The sequence below is a fragment of the Psittacula echo genome, assembly GCF_963264785.1.
Source record: "Psittacula echo genome assembly, chromosome: 6".
In the NCBI taxonomy this organism is placed as follows: Eukaryota; Metazoa; Chordata; class Aves; order Psittaciformes; family Psittacidae; genus Psittacula; species Psittacula echo.
The window spans coordinates 69,206,882-69,228,480 of NC_137743.1; the positions used below are offsets into that span (position 1 = coordinate 69,206,882).

Genomic DNA, 21,599 nt, shown 5'->3' on the forward strand with positions numbered 1-21,599 from the left:
TTCAGTTACAGTGTCAGACTTTTTTAAAAGCTTCAACTTCCTATTAGTTACCTGGTAAGGGTTAGACTTCCAAAAATGTTCATATTAAGTAACTTTAAATGAAATACAGCTGGACGTAATACGATGACCATGTATTTTGATACCTACATAGGCTGATTTCAAAGTCTGGCCCTCCTTTACTCTTTGTCTTGCCCTGGAGAATTTGTGCTAAATGTGAATGCAATTTTTCATCCTCTGTGTGCACAGCTAATTAACTAATATGTCTTCATACCTTTTCACCAGGAACCTGACAGCTGGGAAATCATAGAGGGTCTGAAAATAGGTCAGACCAATGTCCAGAAGCCAGACAAACATGAAGGTTTCATGCTGAAAAAGAGAAAATGGCCTCTAAAAGGTTGGCACAAGGTAAATGTCTCATAGAACAGTCAAAAGCTTATTACCTTATTTTATGAGTTGGGATCTTTTGTCTAGAGGAAATTAGCATGTCAAATAAATGCCCAGGGTTTTGGTGTGACCTTTTCTTCAAACTGTGTAAAGAATTAGTTTGCTTATGGCTTCCAAATTGCAGTGCCTGCTGCCTGATGCTATATTCAAAATCCAGACAGAAATTGTAAATAATGCAGAAGATACCCTGTGATTTGAGAGGCTTAATCACTATCCCTTTTGTTCTTTCCAATACTTTATAACAAAACGTAGCTGTGTACTATAAGATTGAGTTGAATTTACATTAAAGTACACAGGACTTCATGATAGGAGAGTAAGGGCTTTTGCATGGACCCAAGGTGTTCATATGGGAGACCATTCATTCCTCTTTAAGCATGCTCACTGGGAAGATTTTCTCAGCTTTACCCCTAAATTTTGTTCGTCTTCTTGATGGCAATTTTCTCTGTTGGCATGCGGTGGGATTATGCAGTTTGCCATTAGATGTCTCAATTTAAAAAAACAAAACAAAACAAAACACCCCAAAACTCAACCCCAAATCTCCTGTTTCTGTTTACTTAATTTGGCGACATTTTGCCATGCATTATTCAACCTCTTGTTAGCCCTAAACCTGGTGTTATTAAGCTCCTTTGTCTATTTTATACCATAATAATTGCATTTTCCCCCTTTTTTTACGTAGCAACAAGATGCGTGGCATTGGCACTCACCCATCTTTTTGTAGCTGAGGGTAATTGAAGCAGGACAGAATGCATTTTACTGCAAAGGATAGTGGAACCGTTTGTTCTACATGGTGTTTCTTCCTGGGAAAGCATTAACTTTGTTTTTTTGCTAAACACAGTAGGATTTACCCAGGTCCATACAGTCCAGGCTAGTATGAATTGCACTTCTAATTTCTCTGTTACTTGTGAATGTTAGGCTAACTCACACATATGCCTGCCACCGTTTTCTGTGCATGCTTGCCTACCTACCTTAGATTTTTTTGTTTCGCTTTGTTTAACTAAAGTTTATAGTTTCAGCAACCAAACATATCCAGTAGTTAAATTTAGCTTGTGAGGATTAAAAGACATCAAACTGACATAGCTGGAACACTGAAAGAACAGAAAAACAGAGCCTCTTAAAAAAAATCCCAACTAACCACCCAAACACCCCCCCCCCAACAAAAACAACAAACAAAAATACCCCAAAACAAAACTAAAATATCCCCACAAAACCAAACTCCTAAACACACACACCAAAAACCCCCCAAACAAACAAACCCCCTACAAACCACACCCACCCCCGAAAACCCCCAAACAATTGATCACATGCATAATAATATACGGAATAACCCACTGCTTCCACGCCTTTAGAATACGTTATGTTCATAGCATCATGGAATGGTTTGGGTTGGAAGGGACCTTAAAGATGATCTAGTTCCACCTCCCCTGCCATGAGCAGGGACACCTACCAGTAGACCACCCAACCTGGCCTTGAACATTTCCAGGGATGGAGCAGCAACAGCTTCTCTGGTCGACCTGTTGCAGTGTCTCACTACCCTGTTAATATGTTGTTTCTTGAATAAGTGTCTGTTTTGGTAAGGAACTTTATAGGACAGCAAGGGGTGTCCAGCTTTCATAGTTCTACAAAGGAGATCATTACTGATGATCTGTTTTTCATGCTGGCTTACCAGTTACCAGTGTAAAGAATTTTTAATGTGATTAAGAGCTTCATAGTTTGACATCCTGCTCTACTCTGCTTCACATTTCACCTAAGGATCTACGGAAGAGGATTGTTTAACAAGATTTTTTAATTATTATTATTTTTAAATTGCTGCCTCAATATCCTGCAGCTTCCTTAACAATACTTTGTGCTGTGAGGCCAGTGAGGAGTTCCAGAGACAGTAATTGTAGCATGTGTTGCGTTAGGGTTCTGCCAGGAAAGCCATAGCATTCTTTGTCTATTGAACATTGCATGTTATATTCTACACAGTTCTGTATGTGCTTTAGCAGCATAGGTTTGGAACAAAATGTGAGGAGAGGTCATCTTGTGTGTGTGTGTGTGTGTAACTTAAGAGAGGCAGAGCAATATAAAATGATTATCATGTTCTTATGAAGTCCATTCATGACCATACCTACTTAAAAAAAAAAAATCCTGAACCAAAATCCCTCCTGTTGTTTTGACATCTTACTCAAGAAGCTCCAGGAAAGCACTGTTTTCTTGCCCTGCATGAGATATTGGTACCATCTGTTGTGCGACTGACATAATTTCCAGAACCATCTTCAGGAGATATTTTACCATCTAACTACTGACCCTGCTCATAGTGTTGATTGAACAGGTTCACATCATGAAAGCATTTTCCTTCCTTCCATGTCAGACAGCTTAGAGAATCTAGGATAATAATTTGCTGTATTCTAGATCTTAGCATAGATTAGTGCTTTAGGTTTAACTCTAAAAATATGAATCTATTTCTATTAATTAGCCTACAGTGTTTTTCTTAAGGATTTTATAGAATTGGCAGGAAACCAGGAAGAAAATACCCTTCATTATCAAGGTCTGTTAAGTTAAACCTGGAACATAATGTTGTAAAAACAGAATCTAGTTTTTCTTGCTTAGAAGAAAACTGTTGTCCAAAAAAGCAAGAAAATTATTCAATAGTATTTTCCCTCCCTTTCCCCTTCCCAATCCTCCTGTATATATCATAGAATCGTAGAATAGTTAGGGTTGGAAAGGACCTTAAGATCATCTAGTTCCAACCCCCCTGCCATGGGCAGGGACACCTCACACTAAACCATGTCACCCAAGGCCTCATCCAACCTGGCCTTGAACACCGCCAAGGATGGAGCATTCACAACCTCCCTGGGCAACCCATTCCAGTGCCTCACCACCCTCTCAGTAAAGAATTTCTTCCTTATATCCAATCTAAACTTCCCCTGTTTAAGTTTTAACCCATTACCCCTTGTCCTGTCACTACAGTCCCTCATGAAGAGTCCATTCCTAGCATCCTTGTAGGCCCCCTTCAGATACTGGAAGGCTGCTATGAGGTCTTCATGCAGCCTTCTCTTCTCCAGGCTGAACAGCCCCAACTTTCTCAGCCTATCTTCATATGGGAGGTGCTCCAGTCCCCTGATCATCCTCATGGCCCTCCTCTGGACTTGTTCCAACAGTTCTATGTCCTTTTTATGTTGAGGACACCAGAACTGTACACAGTACTCCAAGTAAGGTCTCACGAGAGCGGAGTATCCTCCCTTTCCAACCCCAAAACATTCCTTAATTGCTACAGAGTAATATTTCTATTTTGCAGATGAATTGTTATACACAGTTTATATTGCATCTGCTCATTAAGAAATAATTTGAGTGTTGTTTTTTTTTACTTTCAGAGGTTTTTTGTACTGGATAATGGAATGTTGAAATATTCAAAGTCACCAATTGATGTAAGTAGAATTGAAGACCATTTTTACGTTTGTATTGGAATTCTGCATGCCTGAGTAATTAAATCTCGTACTCACTCTAGGCATATTTATGACAGGACACACATGATTGATAGATTCAAAGAGATCTGTATATGGAAAGCATGTAAGGTTTTGAATGCATTCTGTCCTTACTTATATGAAAATAAATGCATTCTGTCCTTACTTATATGAAAATAAAACTAATTTACTTAGTTTATTTAATGAAAGTTCTTGTGAGATCAGCCTGATCATTCATTTTTCTTTTTCAATTTTTATGTCAGTCAGAGCTGATTATTATGATATATGGATAAAGCAGAGAATTGCTTACAATGTAATCAAAAGATATAAAAAGATAACATTAAATTAGTTAAATTGGATACCAATAACTATCAAGTGGTAGCAGCAGGGAGCTGAGTACTGTCTAATTTTCTCTGCTTCTTACCTACCTGTAGCCATATACTGGTGTGAACCAGCACACTTTAACTTTGGAATTGGCTCTGCACCAAGCACTTCTTGTGAGATACTTTTCTCTGTCTATAAATACAGTAAGTGGTTAGTTACTCTGACTACAGGTTTTATTTTTTAATATGGCTTTACATTAAAATGTTCCTAAAATGAGACACCATTTCAGTACCAGATATTATTCCGTTAAATCTAGTGAAGAAGTGCGTAATACTGCCAATTTCTTACCCTGCTTTTTGGTTTTAGATACAGAAAGGCAAAGTCCATGGGAGCATTGATGTTGGTTTATCAGTTATGTCTATAAAAAAGAAGGCTCGTCGAATAGATCTTGACACAGAAGAACACATCTATCATCTGAAGGTAAAAAGTGGTGCAAATACTTATTGTCTGTGCACGCACTGTGGAAAAAAATAAAGCTGGTAAGTATGTATAGAAAAGTAGTATTTTGAATACTTTCTTAATAGTGATTCTATTTCCAGGTGAAGTCACAGGATTCGTTTGATGCATGGGTTTCAAAATTACGCCACCACCGGTTGTACCGTCAGAATGAGATTGTGAGATCTCCAAGAGATGCTAGCTTTCATATATTCCCTTCAGCCTCTACAACAGAGTCATCACCGGCTGCTAATGTGTCAGATGGAAAGGTATATAGTGCTCTTTTGTTGAAAGCTCATGCCTACTGACCTTGCTCATGGACAATTTAAGGGGGTTCTGCTTGTAATGCCAGTAGTGAGGAGTTTCTGCTGTGAGAACCAGTGGCCAGTGAAAAGCTGTGTGTGCAGCTGAAAAGCTATCTGATTTAGCCTTCATCAATGGGCTGCATGATCTTGCAAAGAATTTGCTATCCCCGCAAAAGTTGCACTTGCCTTTGTCAATCAGGGATAAATCTGCTTCTTTGCTGTTTGATAATGTTCTTCCTCTTAAGCAACAGCTTTTCCAGCTGGTGGTTAGCAAACACGGTTTGCTTATGACGTTCTTGGTTTGGTTCTCCAGCATGCTGTTCAGAAAAATATGCATCTTGGGGAATGATATAGTTGCATCACAGATGTCACTGAAATCATAAGGCATATTTTGTTTTCTTATTCTGAGGTAGGTGGTGATAACACTGACTGAGCAATATAGCAACAGTAAATTTAAGCATTTTATTATGCCTTAGGTGCAGCAAAATAGCCTCCCCTGGCAGTCTCCTATACCTTGCAGTAACAGCCTTCCTGCTACCTGCACTACTGGTCAGAGTAAAGTAGCAGCCTGGTTGCAGGATTCTGAAGAGATGGACAGATGTGCAGAAGGTTAGCTTTTATCTTTTCATCCCTTGTTCTTTCAGCAAAACTTACTGTTGATATAAAATAAGAAACAGTGAGTAAAAAGTGGTTAAATGGTATCTTTACGTGCACACGAAGTAGCTTTTCAGGTAATAATGGTAATTATTTTAGGTAATTCAGATGGTTGTGGTGGGAACTTCCCTCTTTGCAAGTTTTAGGATATTGCTTTTAAAATTTATCTTAATCTGTATTATCTTAATGGATATCATTGTTAAAATATGATCAGCTTTTCAGGTCCATGCTTGTTGCTGATTCCCATAAAAATAACAAGTGCTCAACATTTCTTGTAAATAATAAATAAAACTTTTACTTAGATGCTTTACTACTAGGGATTTGGATGTTTAAGTTTTGTAGTGAAATAAGGTGCCAATGATGGACATGATGACAAAAAATAAAAAAAAGTACAGCTGAAGCACCTGATTTATTTTTGTATTATATCTATTTAGATCTTGCTCATTGTCAATCAAACCTTGTGGAACTCAGTAAACTTCTTCAAAATTTAGAAATACTACAGAGAACTCAGTCAGCACCAAATTTCACAGACATGCAGGTAAGTGTCCTTGAACATAAATCATCACACTGAAACATTTATTCTTTATGTTAAGGGAAACATAGACATGTTGTATGTTAATTCAGAAAGATTTTCCGAAATTCTAGTAACTCCTGGATGAAAGGTTTACTTTACATTTGTACCTTAATCATGTATAATAATGTTTCATATGTAAACAAAAAATTACAACTTACTGAGTTAAATAGGATGAATCAAATGATTAAGTCATCTGCAGAGCAAAGCTAAGAAGCGTTACAATAGAAATACATGTATACACTGAAATGGTATTTAAGGAGTTTTTGTTGTGCTGAGTAAGATATTTTAAGTTTTTAAGGAGTGGAGACCTAAAGACTTTCAGTTGCATGCTCTAGAAAATAGTACAAAGGTCCCAAGGTTTGCACTGTTCAAGTTCAGGGTGAGTTTTCCTCTTGGCCACAAGAAAGCAAATAGCAGGTCCTTAATCCTAAATACTCTTTTTCCTTTTTCACTCAGTCGTCTTGAGTACAAATCTGCCAGTGGTGTTGGTGTGTTGGGAAGTCTAGTTCCAACGAGGTAACCACAAGACTTACCACTGATTTCAGGCAGAAGTGAAACCTACATTTCTCTTAGTACCAGAATAGAAATCCATGAGGATTTCAAGACATGGTCCTAAATATTGTGCACTCATGAGGAAGGTACATTAGTAGTTTTGCTAAATGAGATAAATATACCATGTGTTCATAGAAGTGTATGTGGAGCTAAAGCTGGTCACTGCTGAGGTTGTGGGTCCTGGCAGCAGATTCCTTTTTCTTACTTTCTAATTTGTAGACATCTAATGCTACACTTCTCTACTAACTTGCTGTACTGTCTGTGTTGCTTGTGTCAATTTAATAGTACTTTGTTGCTTTTAACTATTTGTGTAATGTAGGCTAACTGTGTAGATATTTCAAAGAAAGACAAGCGGGTCACGAGACGATGGAGAACAAAAAGTGTCAGCAAAGAGGCAAAAATTCAACTTCAGGTACTGAACGCACAATGTTTTAATTTTCACTGTACTTTCAGATTAACTTTTAAGCATGAAGTTTTATATTAGCTGAAAGTAGGAAGTCAAGGTACTGTCTTTTATATTCCTGATGAAATAAATTAAGTATCAGTTTGTTGTTTAAAACCTAGAGAAGATAATAAGGAAAGTATTGATTTTACATTCATTCATATGAAAACATTGCCATCTAGGGAAAGGAGTGGGATCTGAGTACAAGTCAATTAAAGTGCTAAAAAGGCAATATGCATGCAGCCCATAGGGGTACTGCTGTTCTGCCTCAAACTTCCAAGAAGGGCAATTGAACTGGTGACATGAAGCTGAAAGGAGAAAACACGAATGAAATACTAAACACATCAGTTGCCTTTGTGAAGATCCATACTAGGAATGTTACCAATGAGAAGTATTTTCACAAGGCTTCTCTTATGGAAAAGGCTAACATGGGAACAAACTGAATAAAAAGAGAATAAATTACATGAAGAAAGAATTTATTCTATCATGCCTTAGAGCTGGAAAGTAAAAGCACAGAAATCAGCCTAATATGCTTGTATTGCTGCTAGATCCAGGGTGTCTTACTGTTTTGTCAGAAGCAGTTGTGTTTTGGGGCCTAATCCAAAATGTAATCTTTTTATAATTAAGCAAGTGATAACGCAGACTGTTCAACTGACTGCAGGAGCTAACAATCACCACTGTGCTGTCTGCTACAGAATGAATAAATGTCAGTAACTTTTGATCCATTTAAATTCCTTGGAATTCATGCAAACTTTGAAAGCCTTTAATATGTCCCCTAGAGGCACAATAAAGAGTTTTCTGTGACTCATTTAAGATTAATAATCTTAAGAAGAAATTGCAGTTGCATCAGCTTTCTCATTGGAGCTGTGGGTGTTTTTTCTTTCTAACTGTTATACTAGATAAATCACAATAGGTTGAACAATGAAGCATCTATTAGGAATAAAAACATTCACTAACAAAGGAATTTTGGTGATTGATGTCATGCCTTATTACCTGCATTTGAAGGATCACTGCGTTTCACTGCTGTTGAATAACACAGGCAAATAAAAATATCAGGAAAATGGATGCAAGTACTTGGTGCCTATGAAGAGACAGAGTCAACACTGCATTTTATTCTTTCATGCCACAGTGGTCTCAGAGAAATCCCTCTCCATGAAAATGATGAAAAAACAAATGATGAAAGCAGTCGATGTATGATGATTCAGGGTGGCTTATGAGGAATTGCAAGGTGTTCCTGTGTTGCCTTCACTTTGCCAAAGTGACACTGGTCTGGGCTTCCATCATTCGGCTAAAAGTCTTAAACTGCTGTTTGTGGCTTGGCAGGAGTTGTGCTTCAGCTCCTGAAATTCTCAAATATGGTTGGTTTGCAAGTTACCCTGAGAGAGTTTGTGTGCATAGCACTGCTCTACATGAGCCTTTGACTTCTGGGTCAATAATGAACTCTGCCTAACCTGGGTCAGCATTATCTCCTGGCTAGTCTAATGCAGGAAATATAAAGCTTATTTTGTTAGAGTAAAGCATTAAGTTATTGATGACTGGCTTATGCATTCATTTGCAGTGAAAGAGAAACAATAAAATTATTTTAAATTACATCAAAGATTCCTTTTTGGCTGCTCCATTATCTTGCCTAATTTGATTGGCTCAACATATTTTTTATTCTTCCAAGAGCTGTCCTGTCTCATGAATGGTCTAAAGCTGTGATTTGTGGAAGATGGCCTCACTCTGACTCATTGTGTTATTCCTAATTTGCTCATGTTGCCATTCCACAAAAATATGGATTTCCCCCAATGCCTAAGTGCTTTTTAAGCTTGCAGTCCCATTTTGTTCTTCAGTTAGCCATTCCTTCTTATCTTCATTGGCTTTTCTTATAGGTAATTTTTTCAAGGCTACTCCAGTTCTTTATAAACTGTTTATCGGGGTATCCACTACTGAGAATCACTTTGTATAATCTGTGATAGCTTCTTCATGGTGACTACACATGATTTGCTTTAGTGGTTGACATTTGGTACTAAGAAAACTTCTTCCTTTCTCTTTCCCCATGTCTCCATACATCTCATTAGTTTTAGGGGATAATACTAATACTAACATACTAACTTTAAGCTAGTTGCACTATTAGTTCCTTCTGAAGTACTTGCACCTATTTATTTTAGAATGAGCAGTCATCAACTACCATCCAAAGAGCCTCTGACAGTATGATACTGAAAGCCATCCTTCTGGGGAGCATAAAAATTAGGAAGCTCTCTATATACTGTCTTGTTCATGAGTAATGGGGAGCGAGGGTGTACTTTTTGCTAGCTCAGCATCCACTGCACAAGATGCAAGGAGAGAATTCTCCCATCCAGATATTGTATTGTACTTGTTACCAATTTTTTGTTTCTGCTCACACATTCTTGAATATGAATGCTAGGTGTATAATGTGTTTGAAATAGTTTTTCTTGTAAGAAAAGCTGCTTGCTTTGTTTCCTAGAAATATATACTTGCCAATTAGGTATACCAGTTCTGTATGCAGTTAAAGTTGCTCACACGGTGACTAAAGTGGGGTTGCACTCTAAAGTAAAATTGAGCTTAGCACATGTATATACGTTTGCAAGTTTGTGGGTTGAGTATTGCTAATTTTTTTAGAATTAACAGCTTAATTTACAGTCCTTTACTCAAGAGTGATACATGGACTACTCTGAAGAAAGACTGCTTTTATGAAGGAGGTATATTTTGGTTTTAAAAGGCCTATTTTAAAGTCTTATGAAAATGGCCTGCAACAACAGATTAGTTGACCTGTATTCACTCATTTTACAAATGATGCTTTTACACAAAATGTTGGGTTTGGATTTTTTTTTTCCCCTTTTTGGGTAAAAGACTGATTTGACATTCCCATGACCATCTAAAGGTCTTCAAAAGAAGAAAATATGTTACTGAAAAACAGTAAAACAAACCAATGTTGATTTGATTTCCTTCAAAAGCTCAGAATTGTGAAGTTCCAAGACCTTTTATTTTTTTCTTACATTTATTTTATTTCTTTGGAGAGTAGTTTTTGGGAGAACTACATAATATGGAACAACCTGAAAAGTTATCTTGCTCTACTGAGGCTTTCAGCTCAGAAATGAAACCAGACCCGAAGACTGGCTTATTACCTTTTCCCTTAAATAAATGTCTTTATATCATAACTCAGATTATGACCTTACTTTCTATTGTGTTGAAGTGAGTGTGGGGGTCTGCAGAGCTCATTGTTCCCATCTTAATAATGTATACCGACATTCATAATCTTGCATGTATATATATAATATATATTTGTACATGTCTCTCTCTTATATATGTCCCTTTTAGTTAAGAAAATTTTTCCAGACTTATTCACAGGATAGACAGACTTCTGTAGAGCACAGAGTTTACATTGTGCATGTGGTGCGTTCTCTCTTTTAACAACATTTGTTTTCCATATTTTTGAGATTATTTACATGTTTTTAATGCAAGAATTTTATGATATAGAGCAAAGCAAAGCTTCTCTCACCATGATTATTAGACAACTTTTCCACTGTCAGTAGCACTGGCAGTAATATTAGCCAGAGATTGAAGGGTATGGCCATTCTCAGATGCAGCAACCTTACCAGTGGGAATTTTTCAGGAGCAAGACATTCAGCTAACAATTGAAATACAGTATCCTGTTCTTCAGCATGATGTCCATGTATCCAGTCTATACCATCGTTATTTATATGGCTCCCAGGCTGCTTTCAGAAAAAGTAAAAATGTATATGGATTAAAAAATACTGAAGTGGCTAAAGGTGAAGATATAGGGGAAGAAAAATATAAAGGTATTGAAACTTGTTTTCTAAAGCAGAAAAGTGGCTTTTCTAGTCTTCTAAAATCTTAAAATGGCTTCAAAATAATGACATTTTGATTAGACATTAAATAGAGGGACTTTGATAAGTATGGAGCTCCTCTATATTAGGCAATTACTTGCTTGAATTTTCTTAAAGTGAATATTCTTAAAAGTAAGAAAGTATAAAAGTAAAATTGAGCAGGATGAGGCAACATGTTAGGCATGCAGAGAAGGAAGCAGTTGTTGGAATGCCTTATTTGAGTTTTTGCATTGCTTTGGAAGTCAAGACTTCAGTAATGTACAGGAAAAGTAGCTGGAACTCAAAAAAGTGGTGTGTGGAGAAAAAGAACAAATAGACTCAAGGATGGATGTGGAAATGCTACAGCTGTGCACAAGAATATATAAGCAAGCTCACTATAATATACACACTGAAAAGTTTTACCATTGAGATGCATGCATCTTGAATGACCACAGTTCATTCACTTCCACCAATGCGAAGTGATCTGTTTCAGAATTCGTCTTCTAGATGGTCAAGTGATCCTCCAGAAGGAGTTTGGTTTTTGTGGTTTTTGCCTTGCCATAGCATCCTTTTTGTTTTCTTATTCCATATTGCCTTATAACTCTGAATGGCAATGCTAATAGGTTTGGGGTTTTTTTTGTAGTCTTAGTGAGTGCACTGCAACTCATCTGGAGATAATTTTAGTGAAATATCTAGCTTTTTTTATGTCTTTGGCATACACAACTGAAAACATGTAATATGTCCTCAGAATGTGTAGGCCATAAGAGGTAACAAAAATGAAAGCCACTTAAAGATTATCCCTCTCCCTTTTCTGATCACCTTTCATCTTCCTGTGTCCCATCACCCCTTCCCTTCTCTGTTTCTACTTCCTCTCTTCTTGCATTCACTGTCAGGAAGGGCCGGCACCGAAGGGGCAGTTCAGCACAACACGACGCCGGCAGAGACTAGCAGCTGCAGTGGCTACAACAGTGAGTGGATTTACAAATCAAGGAATAGCTCTAAAGATGGGAAGCTGTGTACCTCGAATGTGTAATAGGCTTATGAAAATGTTTCTTGCACTTTTTGGAGGTGTCCAAAAAGTGCAAGAAACATGCTACCCACTTTCATCCGAGTTTCTTAGAAGTGGTCTGGCCTGACACACGTGTTCCATAAATGTGGGTCTGAGCTTGCGTGGTACATATCGTCCTCCTTTATCCCAGCGCAAGTGATGGTTAGACTTGGCCCCTGCACTAATTAAACACGTCTTTGACATACTCTGCTATAATCTATTCAAAGTGAATAATGAATCTATACTTTTAAGTAGTTTAAGGTTAGCCTTTTCATTTGAGACACTTTCTGAATACATTCCATAATCCCAAAAAGTCATATTACTACCTCTAGTGTCTGTATTTAGTTTTGCTAATTCTCTACAACTGGGACACAAAACCTGGAGCTGTGAAATCAAAGCAGGGGCTAGGATTGGGAGGGGGAAGTGCTGTTTGTGAAATCAAAGTAGCATTGAAAGGGTATCTTCAGCTGCTGCTTCATCAGAAAAGCACTTTTTAGGAATGCACAATATAGACATTAGTACTAATCAAGTGATGAGTACAGCAGCTAGATAGGGAAGACTGTGCAGCCAAAGACTGAATAGAGCTTTAAATGCATACCCTTATCTAGCCCAAGCAGTGAATGTCTTTATCAGGCTAAAGTGTTCCAGGTCTGCTGCTCTAGCCCATAGCTAAAATCACTAGATCAGACAAAGCTTTTTCTTAAGACTGAATACCTTGAGCTCTTGCTACTTGAACTACAAAACTCAGTTCCTGTTAAGGCCTCCTAACAATCGTGGGAAATCTGTGTTTCTCCAGTTCCCCAATTAACTCATCTAAATTTAATCCCCTGTAATTAGCTGATGCTAAATGCTGTGCTCAGTAATTGATTGATATTCTGATGTTCATCAGCCTGCCTGCCTGGCAGAGAAATCAATCCACTTGTCAGTGGCTGAGCAGTTTCAGTAGAAGGTTCTAACCAGTAATTCAGCAGTAGTTAAACAACACTGGAAAGAGCTGTACCAAGGAGTGCTTAAATAAAGCACATACAGCTGGACTTAGATCACAAGGCAGTAGGAGTCCCAGGAACTGCTGAGTTGTTACCTATGGCTGAAGTGAGGACCTGTTGAGGGAGGTCTTGGCAGAGCTGAAAGGAAAACCAGAGGCATCAAAATGACTCTGCAGCTATTGCAGTGGTTGTGGCAATGTCCCATTCTTCCTGGCTGATGTAGCAAAGTGCTTGTCTATCCCAGGCAGTGAAGCTGTGTGTGTAGACTGAGTGATGCGGAATTACGTCAGTGAATTGCATGGCAGAAGGAGGAGGTTTTCCTTACAACCCACTCTACCAGGAACAGTCTGGTAGTAAAGTCAGAAGCAAGTAACCATAGATATAAAGCACAGCAGTGAAATGAAAAGAGGGGAAGGGAAATATGTTGACAGTGTTTCTTGGACTTCTGCCTATTCAAAAGAATTAAAGAATTTGTTCAATGTTGATTTTTTCATCTATTTTGGAAAGTAGCTTGGAAACTTTTCTGAAAGATGCATATGAGGAGAACTCATTGTTGGTCATCAGTTCAGTATTTTTAGTTCTTGTATTTAAAGTAGTCAGCAAAGCAGCTACTTGTCTGTGTCATGTGAATGTGTATTTTTTGCAAGCAGTGTGACAGTATTTGTAGAACATGTAAATGCTGTTTCTTGGTCATACTTTAAAGGGTTATTTTCTAATAAATCTCACTATGGAAACATTGCTTTTCAGCCTGGCTGGCTGAGGTATGAGGCCGAAATTATGGATCTAAGAGAGCTGTTGCCTCTGCTCCCCACCTTCCCATGTGTGAGCAGCCTGCAGCTCTGCTAGTCTATGTGGGGCAGCCACTGGAACAGCCTGCCCTGAGAAGCTGTGGCTGCCTCATCCCTGGAAGTGTTCAAGGACAAGCTGGATGGGGCTTTGAGCAACCTGGTCTAGTGGAAGGTGTCCCTGCACGTGGCAGGGAGTTAGAACTACATGATCTTTAAGGTCGTTTCAACCCAAACCTTTCTATGATTCTATGATCACCATAGGCAGGTGGAGCTGCAGGGACTCTCCCTCAAGCTTCTACATTATAGCTGGGATTGGCTTTTTTCCTGCTTTCTGGACTGGCTTCAGGATTGGGTAGGTGCTGCTCCTCCTCCCCCAGCTATCATGTAGCCATCTACTCTGCCCTCCTGGAGCCATTGAACCTTTTCAGTTCTTTCTGACTCCTCGTCAGAAAGTTCTGGGAATATGCCAATATAATATCCAACTTAAGAAGAGGGAAGTTTTGTAAAGGAGACTTGAAATTAACATACATTTAGTCACTTTAGTCAAGTAACCTAGTTTTTGGGGGCTGTTGAGAGGGGCAGTCTGGTACTTTCAAAGATTATGGGGTAAATATCCAGTATGAATGGAAGGAATTTGTTCTACATCTCCTGCTAATGAAGTCTTTTTCATATGAGGCCAAAATAAAGTCCAATAAAAAAAACCACCACCAAACTTTATTGATATAGCTTGAACTCAGAATATGTGAGAGAAGAAAATAAAGTTTATACTGCATAGGTTCCACAGACCTGTAGTTTTATGTGCTAAAAATATCTGGAAATTGAGGAAGAACAGGATAGAAATTGGTATTTTGCCGAATATGCTCATGAGTGTGATGATATGTGATGAATAGATACAACAGGATTTTGAGGTTTACACTGGGGAGTCAGAAATCTAAAATATATTGATGAAAACTTTTACAGGAAGGGATTGATAAAGCCATTCACTGATCTAATCAAATAACAAGGTACCAATTTCAAATACTGATGGTAGTGTAGAACTTATCTGTTGATAAAAATTCTTAGTAATATGACTTTTTATGTTATCTGCTGCTCTTTATCATGCCTTGGAAGACACACTTTATACTTTGGCCTCATTTTTCATACTGAAAAATTTCATTGGGCTGCAGTGTAGAGATTCTTGATTTATACATTTGATAAATATAATGAGATAAATTAGTGTGTTCAATATGTTTAACAGTGCTTAATATTTAAGTAATAAAGTGTAGTTCTACCTGCCTGTCCTTTGCATTCAAATTTGAAAATTGGGTTCTTGGCCTGATTTTTATACAAATGTGTGTAAATGGTAAAATTAAAATAAAATACAATATACGCTTACATATACACATTACGTATATACCAGTGCTAGCCATACACTGCATATGTAGCATATAGGTAAACTGTTCAGTATATATGATGCGTGTATGTAATTTATAAAGATTTGCATGTGTATTTTTATTATCTGAAAAGTATAGAAGGAGAAAGAAAAGTGGAAATGATAATAAATTCTTTGTTTGATCTTACTAAACTGTTTGTCTTTACATTTATTTATGGTTCATGTACTTTAAACAAAAATCAAGTGGACTTTAGATTTTTTTTTTTGTTGTTGGTTGTGGTTTATTTTTTTACCTAGAGTATTTTCCCTCTTCCTAGTTGCCAATACAGTTAGTTTCAACTCAAGATTTACCAGTAGTTTTGAGAAACTTCAGTGATAGATTTCATAATTGTATAGCTTATTTATAGATCTGTCGAGGAACTTGCCTACTTCAAATGTTGGTATTGTAACAACAGAGTCATACTACATGTACTCTCAAATGTCCAAATACAAAGCAGCATGTGTCGTGGTTCTATTTTCCAATCACCTTTTAAGTATTAGGAAATGGTCCATTTTTGTAATGGAGTTGAGATGCTCCATTCCTAGCTGTTAGCTATGTATTTAGGCCTTCTTTTGTCTGTTTCACTGAAAAATTGCAAGAGATTCTGCATCAGCTGAGCTGAGATAAAGTAAAATGTTATGTGTTCACTCTTACCATGTTCTTCACATTATGAACTAAATCTTTTCAGAAGAAATTTGTATTCTGCTTCAACAGAGTCAAAAGGTTGATTGCACCTTATACAATATTTCTTCACTGTTTGTCACTGTAGGTCCCTTTCAGTGCTACAATGTCACCTGTTCGACTGCATTCATCCAATCCCAACCTTTGTGCAGACATTGAATTTCAGACTCCCCCAAGCCATGTAACGGACCCTCTGGGGTGCTCTGCTGAGTACATGAAGCTTCAAGAAGAATTCTGCCTCATGGCACAAAAAGGTAACTGAAAATATTAAGCCTTTCTTTTATTGTGCTTCTCTGTTGTGTTTCTTTATTATTTTCATTTAGTTATGACTAGGGCATTCATAAGCATTAGATGATATTGTGGAAGAATTTTTAGCTGGTCAGGTGGTTTCCACACAGACAACATGAATTATCATTCTTTCCATGGATGTCATGAATCTAGAGATAAATAAACCCTGTATGGTAAGAGTCTTCTGAACTACTTTATGCATCTTGTAAATATATGACTGAATTTGCGAACATTTTGTTTCTCAATAAAATGCTTTATTTCTCCCCAGAGTTGAATCAGGATGTCACTGCTATATATAATGTTGTGTAGTTCATTTTTATGCAATGTTTTCTATGTCAGCGGAAGCAACATAAGAGCACATTACTAGAATGTACTTTAGAAATGCCATTTTATTGCCAATACACGAATGGCCCTACAGACTGAAAAATCCTATTTTTAAAAGGGTTTGTTATCAGTTTGCTGTCTGTTATAGAACAAATGCAGGAAAAAACATGAGAGTGATATCTTTAAAAATGTCAAAAGCCTGTTTAAAGAAAGTAATCCTCTTTATTAGTGCAATATTAAACCTTAGCAGAACTGGGGTTTTTTTTTGGTTTGGTGGTTTTTTTTTGTTTGTTTCTCTGAAAAACACCCCAAACAACCAACCAAAAAGAAAGAATCACACACTGGATAAAGGCTTTCCACATATACACCTTTCCATATGTTCAGTACCAAGAGTATGGTCAGATGATGTATGTGAATATGCAGCATGCACATTACAAACTCAAGCTGTAAGTGATTATTTGGCATGGATTACTTGAAATGCAGATCCTAGTTTCAAATTTCTGCAATTGTAGGATGGAAATCTCAATATCTGTCTTTATTGCTGAAATATTGTAATAGATGTCATGTGCAGTTCTATAGCTGAGAAAACACTTGTTTTCTTTTTTCTTAGTGCATTCTCTTTTGAAGTCTGCCTTTAACAGCATAGCTATAGAGAAAGAGAAGCTTAAACAGATTGTTTCAGAGCAGGATCTTACAGGACACAATGCTCAAGTAGCGCACCTCAGACAGTCCCTCTCTCAGGTATGTTCTTGATTTGATTTCAAGCATATATAGCTTGACAGATGCATTATTTCTTTTGTACTTTGGCCATTTTCTGAGGTGAAAGGAGCAAAGAAAAAGCCAAATTCTTGACCAGAACTTTGACCTATGCTCTGTTATGACAGAGATCTAACCTCGGTGCATGTGGAGGTGAAGGATATCATTTGTTTGTGTAAGCATGTGTCTGTTATGGCTTTCCAGAGTACAGATAGGATCAAGTTTTTTATACAAATGCTAGATATCTCTCCTGGAGCTGTTTCCAGCACATCCAAGGAGATATTCTATTTTCTTAATTTTAAAATTTTGACTGTATTCAGCTTTGTTTTATATGTCTATGTCTCTAACTGCAAAAAGAATCTTGGGTAAATTGGATTGTCAGGTACATACCTGTTGCTGTCCAGCATCTCTCCCACTTAAGCCAGAGGAATTGTTATTGACTTTAGTGGGGAAGAAGAGGTAAAGTGACAGTAAATCCTCAGGTTGCGAAATAAATTTTTTAATTCATTGTCAAGGAAAAAAAAACCCAAACCACTCAGAAGAATGGATTGATGTGCAGTACTGCATCTGCAAGAAATGTGAGCAGAGGTTTAAAGGCAAACAACTTCACTCAAATCTGTATATAACTTCATGCACTGTTATTGGGTTGGAGGTTTTTGCTATGAGATTAAAATTGATGCACAAGGTTTCTGTAGGTAAAGATGCATATTATGTTACACAGATTGATTACTTTGTGTTGTAATAAAGAAAGGTTAAGGACAAGAGACAAGAGTAACCATTTATGGTTATTGATACTAATTTAACTAAGACCTGTAGAGACTTATTACTAACCTATTTGAAATAGGTGATCTTATTTTCCTCTTGTTCCTGGCCATCAGTGTCAGTCTAAAAGTCACTGTCACACATTATTTCATAGTCTCAGTGGGGAATAAGTGGAAATTTGACCTTGTTCAGATGATTAGGTTTGACCAGTCTCACGATCAGATAGATTTGAGCAGTTAAAGAAGCTACTGCCAGGCTGCTGTTAATCATCACCTTCCCTTCCTGGTAGATGGCGACTATAAACATGCCCAAACCATTTCAGAACAAAGCAAAATGGAGTAATTTAAACTGTTTAGTGACAGTTTAAGCTAGCCTATTTTACTTTGATCCTATTTTATTTCAGTACATTCATGCAATCTGTTCCTGAGGCCGTGCTAGTGTGAGGCAGAAGATTCTTGCTCTGTTACAACAGTCATTTTCTACTAAAGCTATATGTTTGTCTGTTGTTCATTTCTATAATCCTCAGTGTTGGGGATAAGGTTAAGTCAGTTTATGTTCTAGGTATATAATGTATTATATTTCTTCTGGATTTCAGAATCTTGCACATGAGTCTTTCTGGATTATAGACAATATGTATATGTGCACCCAAATTTTAATCTAGGTCAGGCTTTAAAAAAGGATCAGCAGATGCCAGACACCGGTTGAGTTCTGTTGGTATTTGTGACACTAATAGATCAGTAATTTGAAATAAGTACACACATGCAAATACATAAAATTGATATGGATGGGTAAACACCCAGTGATACTAGCAATTATGTTGGTTTTGCTGGAAACAAAGCATTTCCCTTTGGCAGGCTTTAAGGACTGATAACCTTGGTTCAGAAAAAGCTGTATAGCTGTAAACCAAGAATTTGTAAACCAAACCAAACCAAATGCCTCTTTAGGCATTTTGTGGGTAGTTCCCATTGTTCTGCAGTTTCATTTTTTCTCACTGCATTCAGTCTCCATTTCCATAATGTACATAACCCACCAGTATACCTGCCAAAGAGCTACCTGATGCCATTATAACACTGTGGGAGAATACCTGTCCCTCCTGCCTCCTAAAAATCACTGAAGGCAAACCAACCAAATGATTAAATCATGTTAGAGAGTATCTCAAATTAAGTATCTCTCTAAATATGGAAGAAAAGAGAACCTGTGATTTCTTAGGAAATTGAGGGAAGAAGCTAGTTTTTTTCTTTTTTTTTTTTTTTTTTCTGTTTAACACTTGCTTTCTAATTTTAAATGAAATATGTAATTTTTATTTTAAGGCTCTCAACCAGAATGCTGAACTAAGGAGTCGCTTGAACAGAATACATTCAGAATCTGTTATTTGTGATCAGGTTGTCAGTGTAAATATTATCCCTAGCCCTGATGAGGTAAGATTTTGGCCTTTAATGGATTATAGTACAAGCAAACCTTGTTAATTCCCACTAATAGCTGAAACACACCTGGCAAATTACATATTTTTTTTCAGATTGGCAAGTGTTTATTTATTGAAAAAAACTATGTAAAATAAAACTTCTGTCTTTTATTTTGCATATGTCATATCTAATGAAAGAACTCAGTTTGGTCTCTGAGAAACAGGGAAGGACTCCACTTTTGGAATATTAATTGTTGGCTGTGGGATTTAGAGAGGTGTTACTGTATTTGAATGTGACACACATTCAAATGTAGCTATCCAATTCTGTATCTTAGTTTCTTACCAAATCAACAGAGCAATTTAGTACTTAATGGCCTGAGCCGGCAAGTGCTTAAAGGGCCTAATACTTAATATCTGGAGTGGCACTGCTGAAATCAAAAGGTTCAGTCTATGAGCCAAGCACTTTACTAATCTCATGTGTGCAACATTTAGTCTTTCTCATTTTGCTTCCCTCAGTCAACAGATTACCAAACATTTCTATCAATAACAAGTCAGCTGCTTTCATGAGAAAAACAAATTGAATTTCTGAGCTGTAATATGTTACAATTAATGTGGTCACTTTGACAACCATTCTGCCTGCATTTTGCCAAAATATTTTTCATTTGTCATTTCCACTGGTTCTTTTCTATGCATATGCCACTTCAGTTAACATACTCTTGTCTCCTAATTATCTCTTCCATCAAGAAAGGAAGGTGAAAATGCATTTCAAATTACTTTTGCTTATTTGCTTTTTTTGAAAATATCCAAACAATTTTTCAAGAGTCCAGCATGTTGGAGACTATCAACAGAAGACAGAGGTGAAACAGTGCCACAGCTCAGACAGCAATCTGCGGTGAAGTTCTGAGCATCTCTTCTATTTATTTTTTGTTAGCTGTTTCTTTTTCATATGTACATCTTTATCTTAATACAGTGTGTCTGACTGAAGGTGTTTCTCAAAGAAGTTCTCAGATTTCTCATCCACTTCCTCTCTTGATTGCTTTTATATATATATATATATATAATCTTGCAGTGTGCAGATAATGCCTGTGTGAGAAACTTTTTCAGGTAGGGGCATATGTATTTTTCCAAGTCTCTCTAGCTTATACAAAACCTTAATATTTTAATCACTTCCTCTAAAGATAACAGTGAAATGAGCTTCCATTTCCATTATAATTCATCAAACAGCATAAACTGTCTCCAAACCTATAAGCCCTGGCAAAAATGGAATGGTTTTTGACCTCTTGGCTTGTTTATGAATTTTTTTTTTTTTTTTATTGGTGGATGGTGTGGCAACTGTGTAGGGCATAATTCTACAGGATTAAGATGTCAACAAAACCATTTGTAGGACTTCTGTAGTAAGATTAATGGGGACTGAGTTGCAATCTGAAGAGTTAACTACTTTAGAAGGACTTCAGTAGTTTCATCTGTGTTATTCCCCAGAAGCAACATGCTGTTTAAATTGAGAAATTAAGTCAAAAGCCTGTTTCACTCCACAGCAGCAGCTCCTTTGGTGGAATGGTAGAGGGAGAGAATCTTAATTTTTCCCCCTTTACTTCTTAAAGTAATAGCCTGTAGGGTAACATGTTGAAACCTGGTGTCCCTCCCATCAATAGCAGGGAAAGGAAGATATGTTCCACTATTTAAATTAGCTTGCCCTCAATTGATATACACATGACACAATTTTGAACCCTTATGTTGCTGTTAAATTCTCTTTATAATAAACCATAATTTAAAACCATAAAGATTTCATTCCCTTTAGTAGCACTGAGTCACCATTACTGGCATAATTCAAATGAGATTTGGAGTACAAACGTGGAATAAAAGCACATAAGTAAATATTATAGTCCTTCTCCTGAATATTCAAACGTTTCAAACATTTGTTACTAAACTGGTTCAGAAGTGCATTTATTTTAAATTAACTCCCTGACATATAAAGCTGTATATTTGAGTTTTGGTTGTATCAAAGCTAGCTTTGAGAGATGTAGCTTGTTACGACCAGGTGTCTTTTCATCTGAGTTTCATGGTTGAACTACTCTGACACAATCCAGCT

General features: G+C 37.0%; 1 protein-coding gene across 4 annotated transcripts in view; it reads left to right on the forward strand.

Annotated features, from left to right (window-relative positions):
- OSBPL6 (oxysterol binding protein like 6) overlaps positions 1–21,599 on the forward strand; it is a gene marked incomplete at its 5' end in the record, with an annotated part of 51,972 nt that overhangs the window by 17,184 nt on the left and 13,189 nt on the right. Inside the window, 11 exons of one of the 4 annotated variants that reach the window (XM_080621322.1) lie at positions 283–405; positions 3,798–3,851; positions 4,578–4,691; positions 4,811–4,975; positions 5,488–5,620; positions 6,100–6,203; positions 7,111–7,203; positions 11,957–12,031; positions 16,067–16,232; positions 17,201–17,331; positions 19,419–19,526. In XM_080621322.1, the coding sequence (XP_080477448.1) occupies positions 283–405; positions 3,798–3,851; positions 4,578–4,691; positions 4,811–4,975; positions 5,488–5,620; positions 6,100–6,203; positions 7,111–7,203; positions 11,957–12,031; positions 16,067–16,232; positions 17,201–17,331; positions 19,419–19,526 (1,266 nt within the window). The remainder of the gene's footprint in view (positions 1–282; positions 406–3,797; positions 3,852–4,577; positions 4,692–4,810; positions 4,976–5,487; positions 5,621–6,099; positions 6,204–7,110; positions 7,204–11,956; positions 12,032–16,066; positions 16,233–17,200; positions 17,332–19,418; positions 19,527–21,599) is intronic. The other 3 variants (XM_080621323.1, XM_080621325.1, XM_080621324.1) reach the window with 3 other exon arrangements.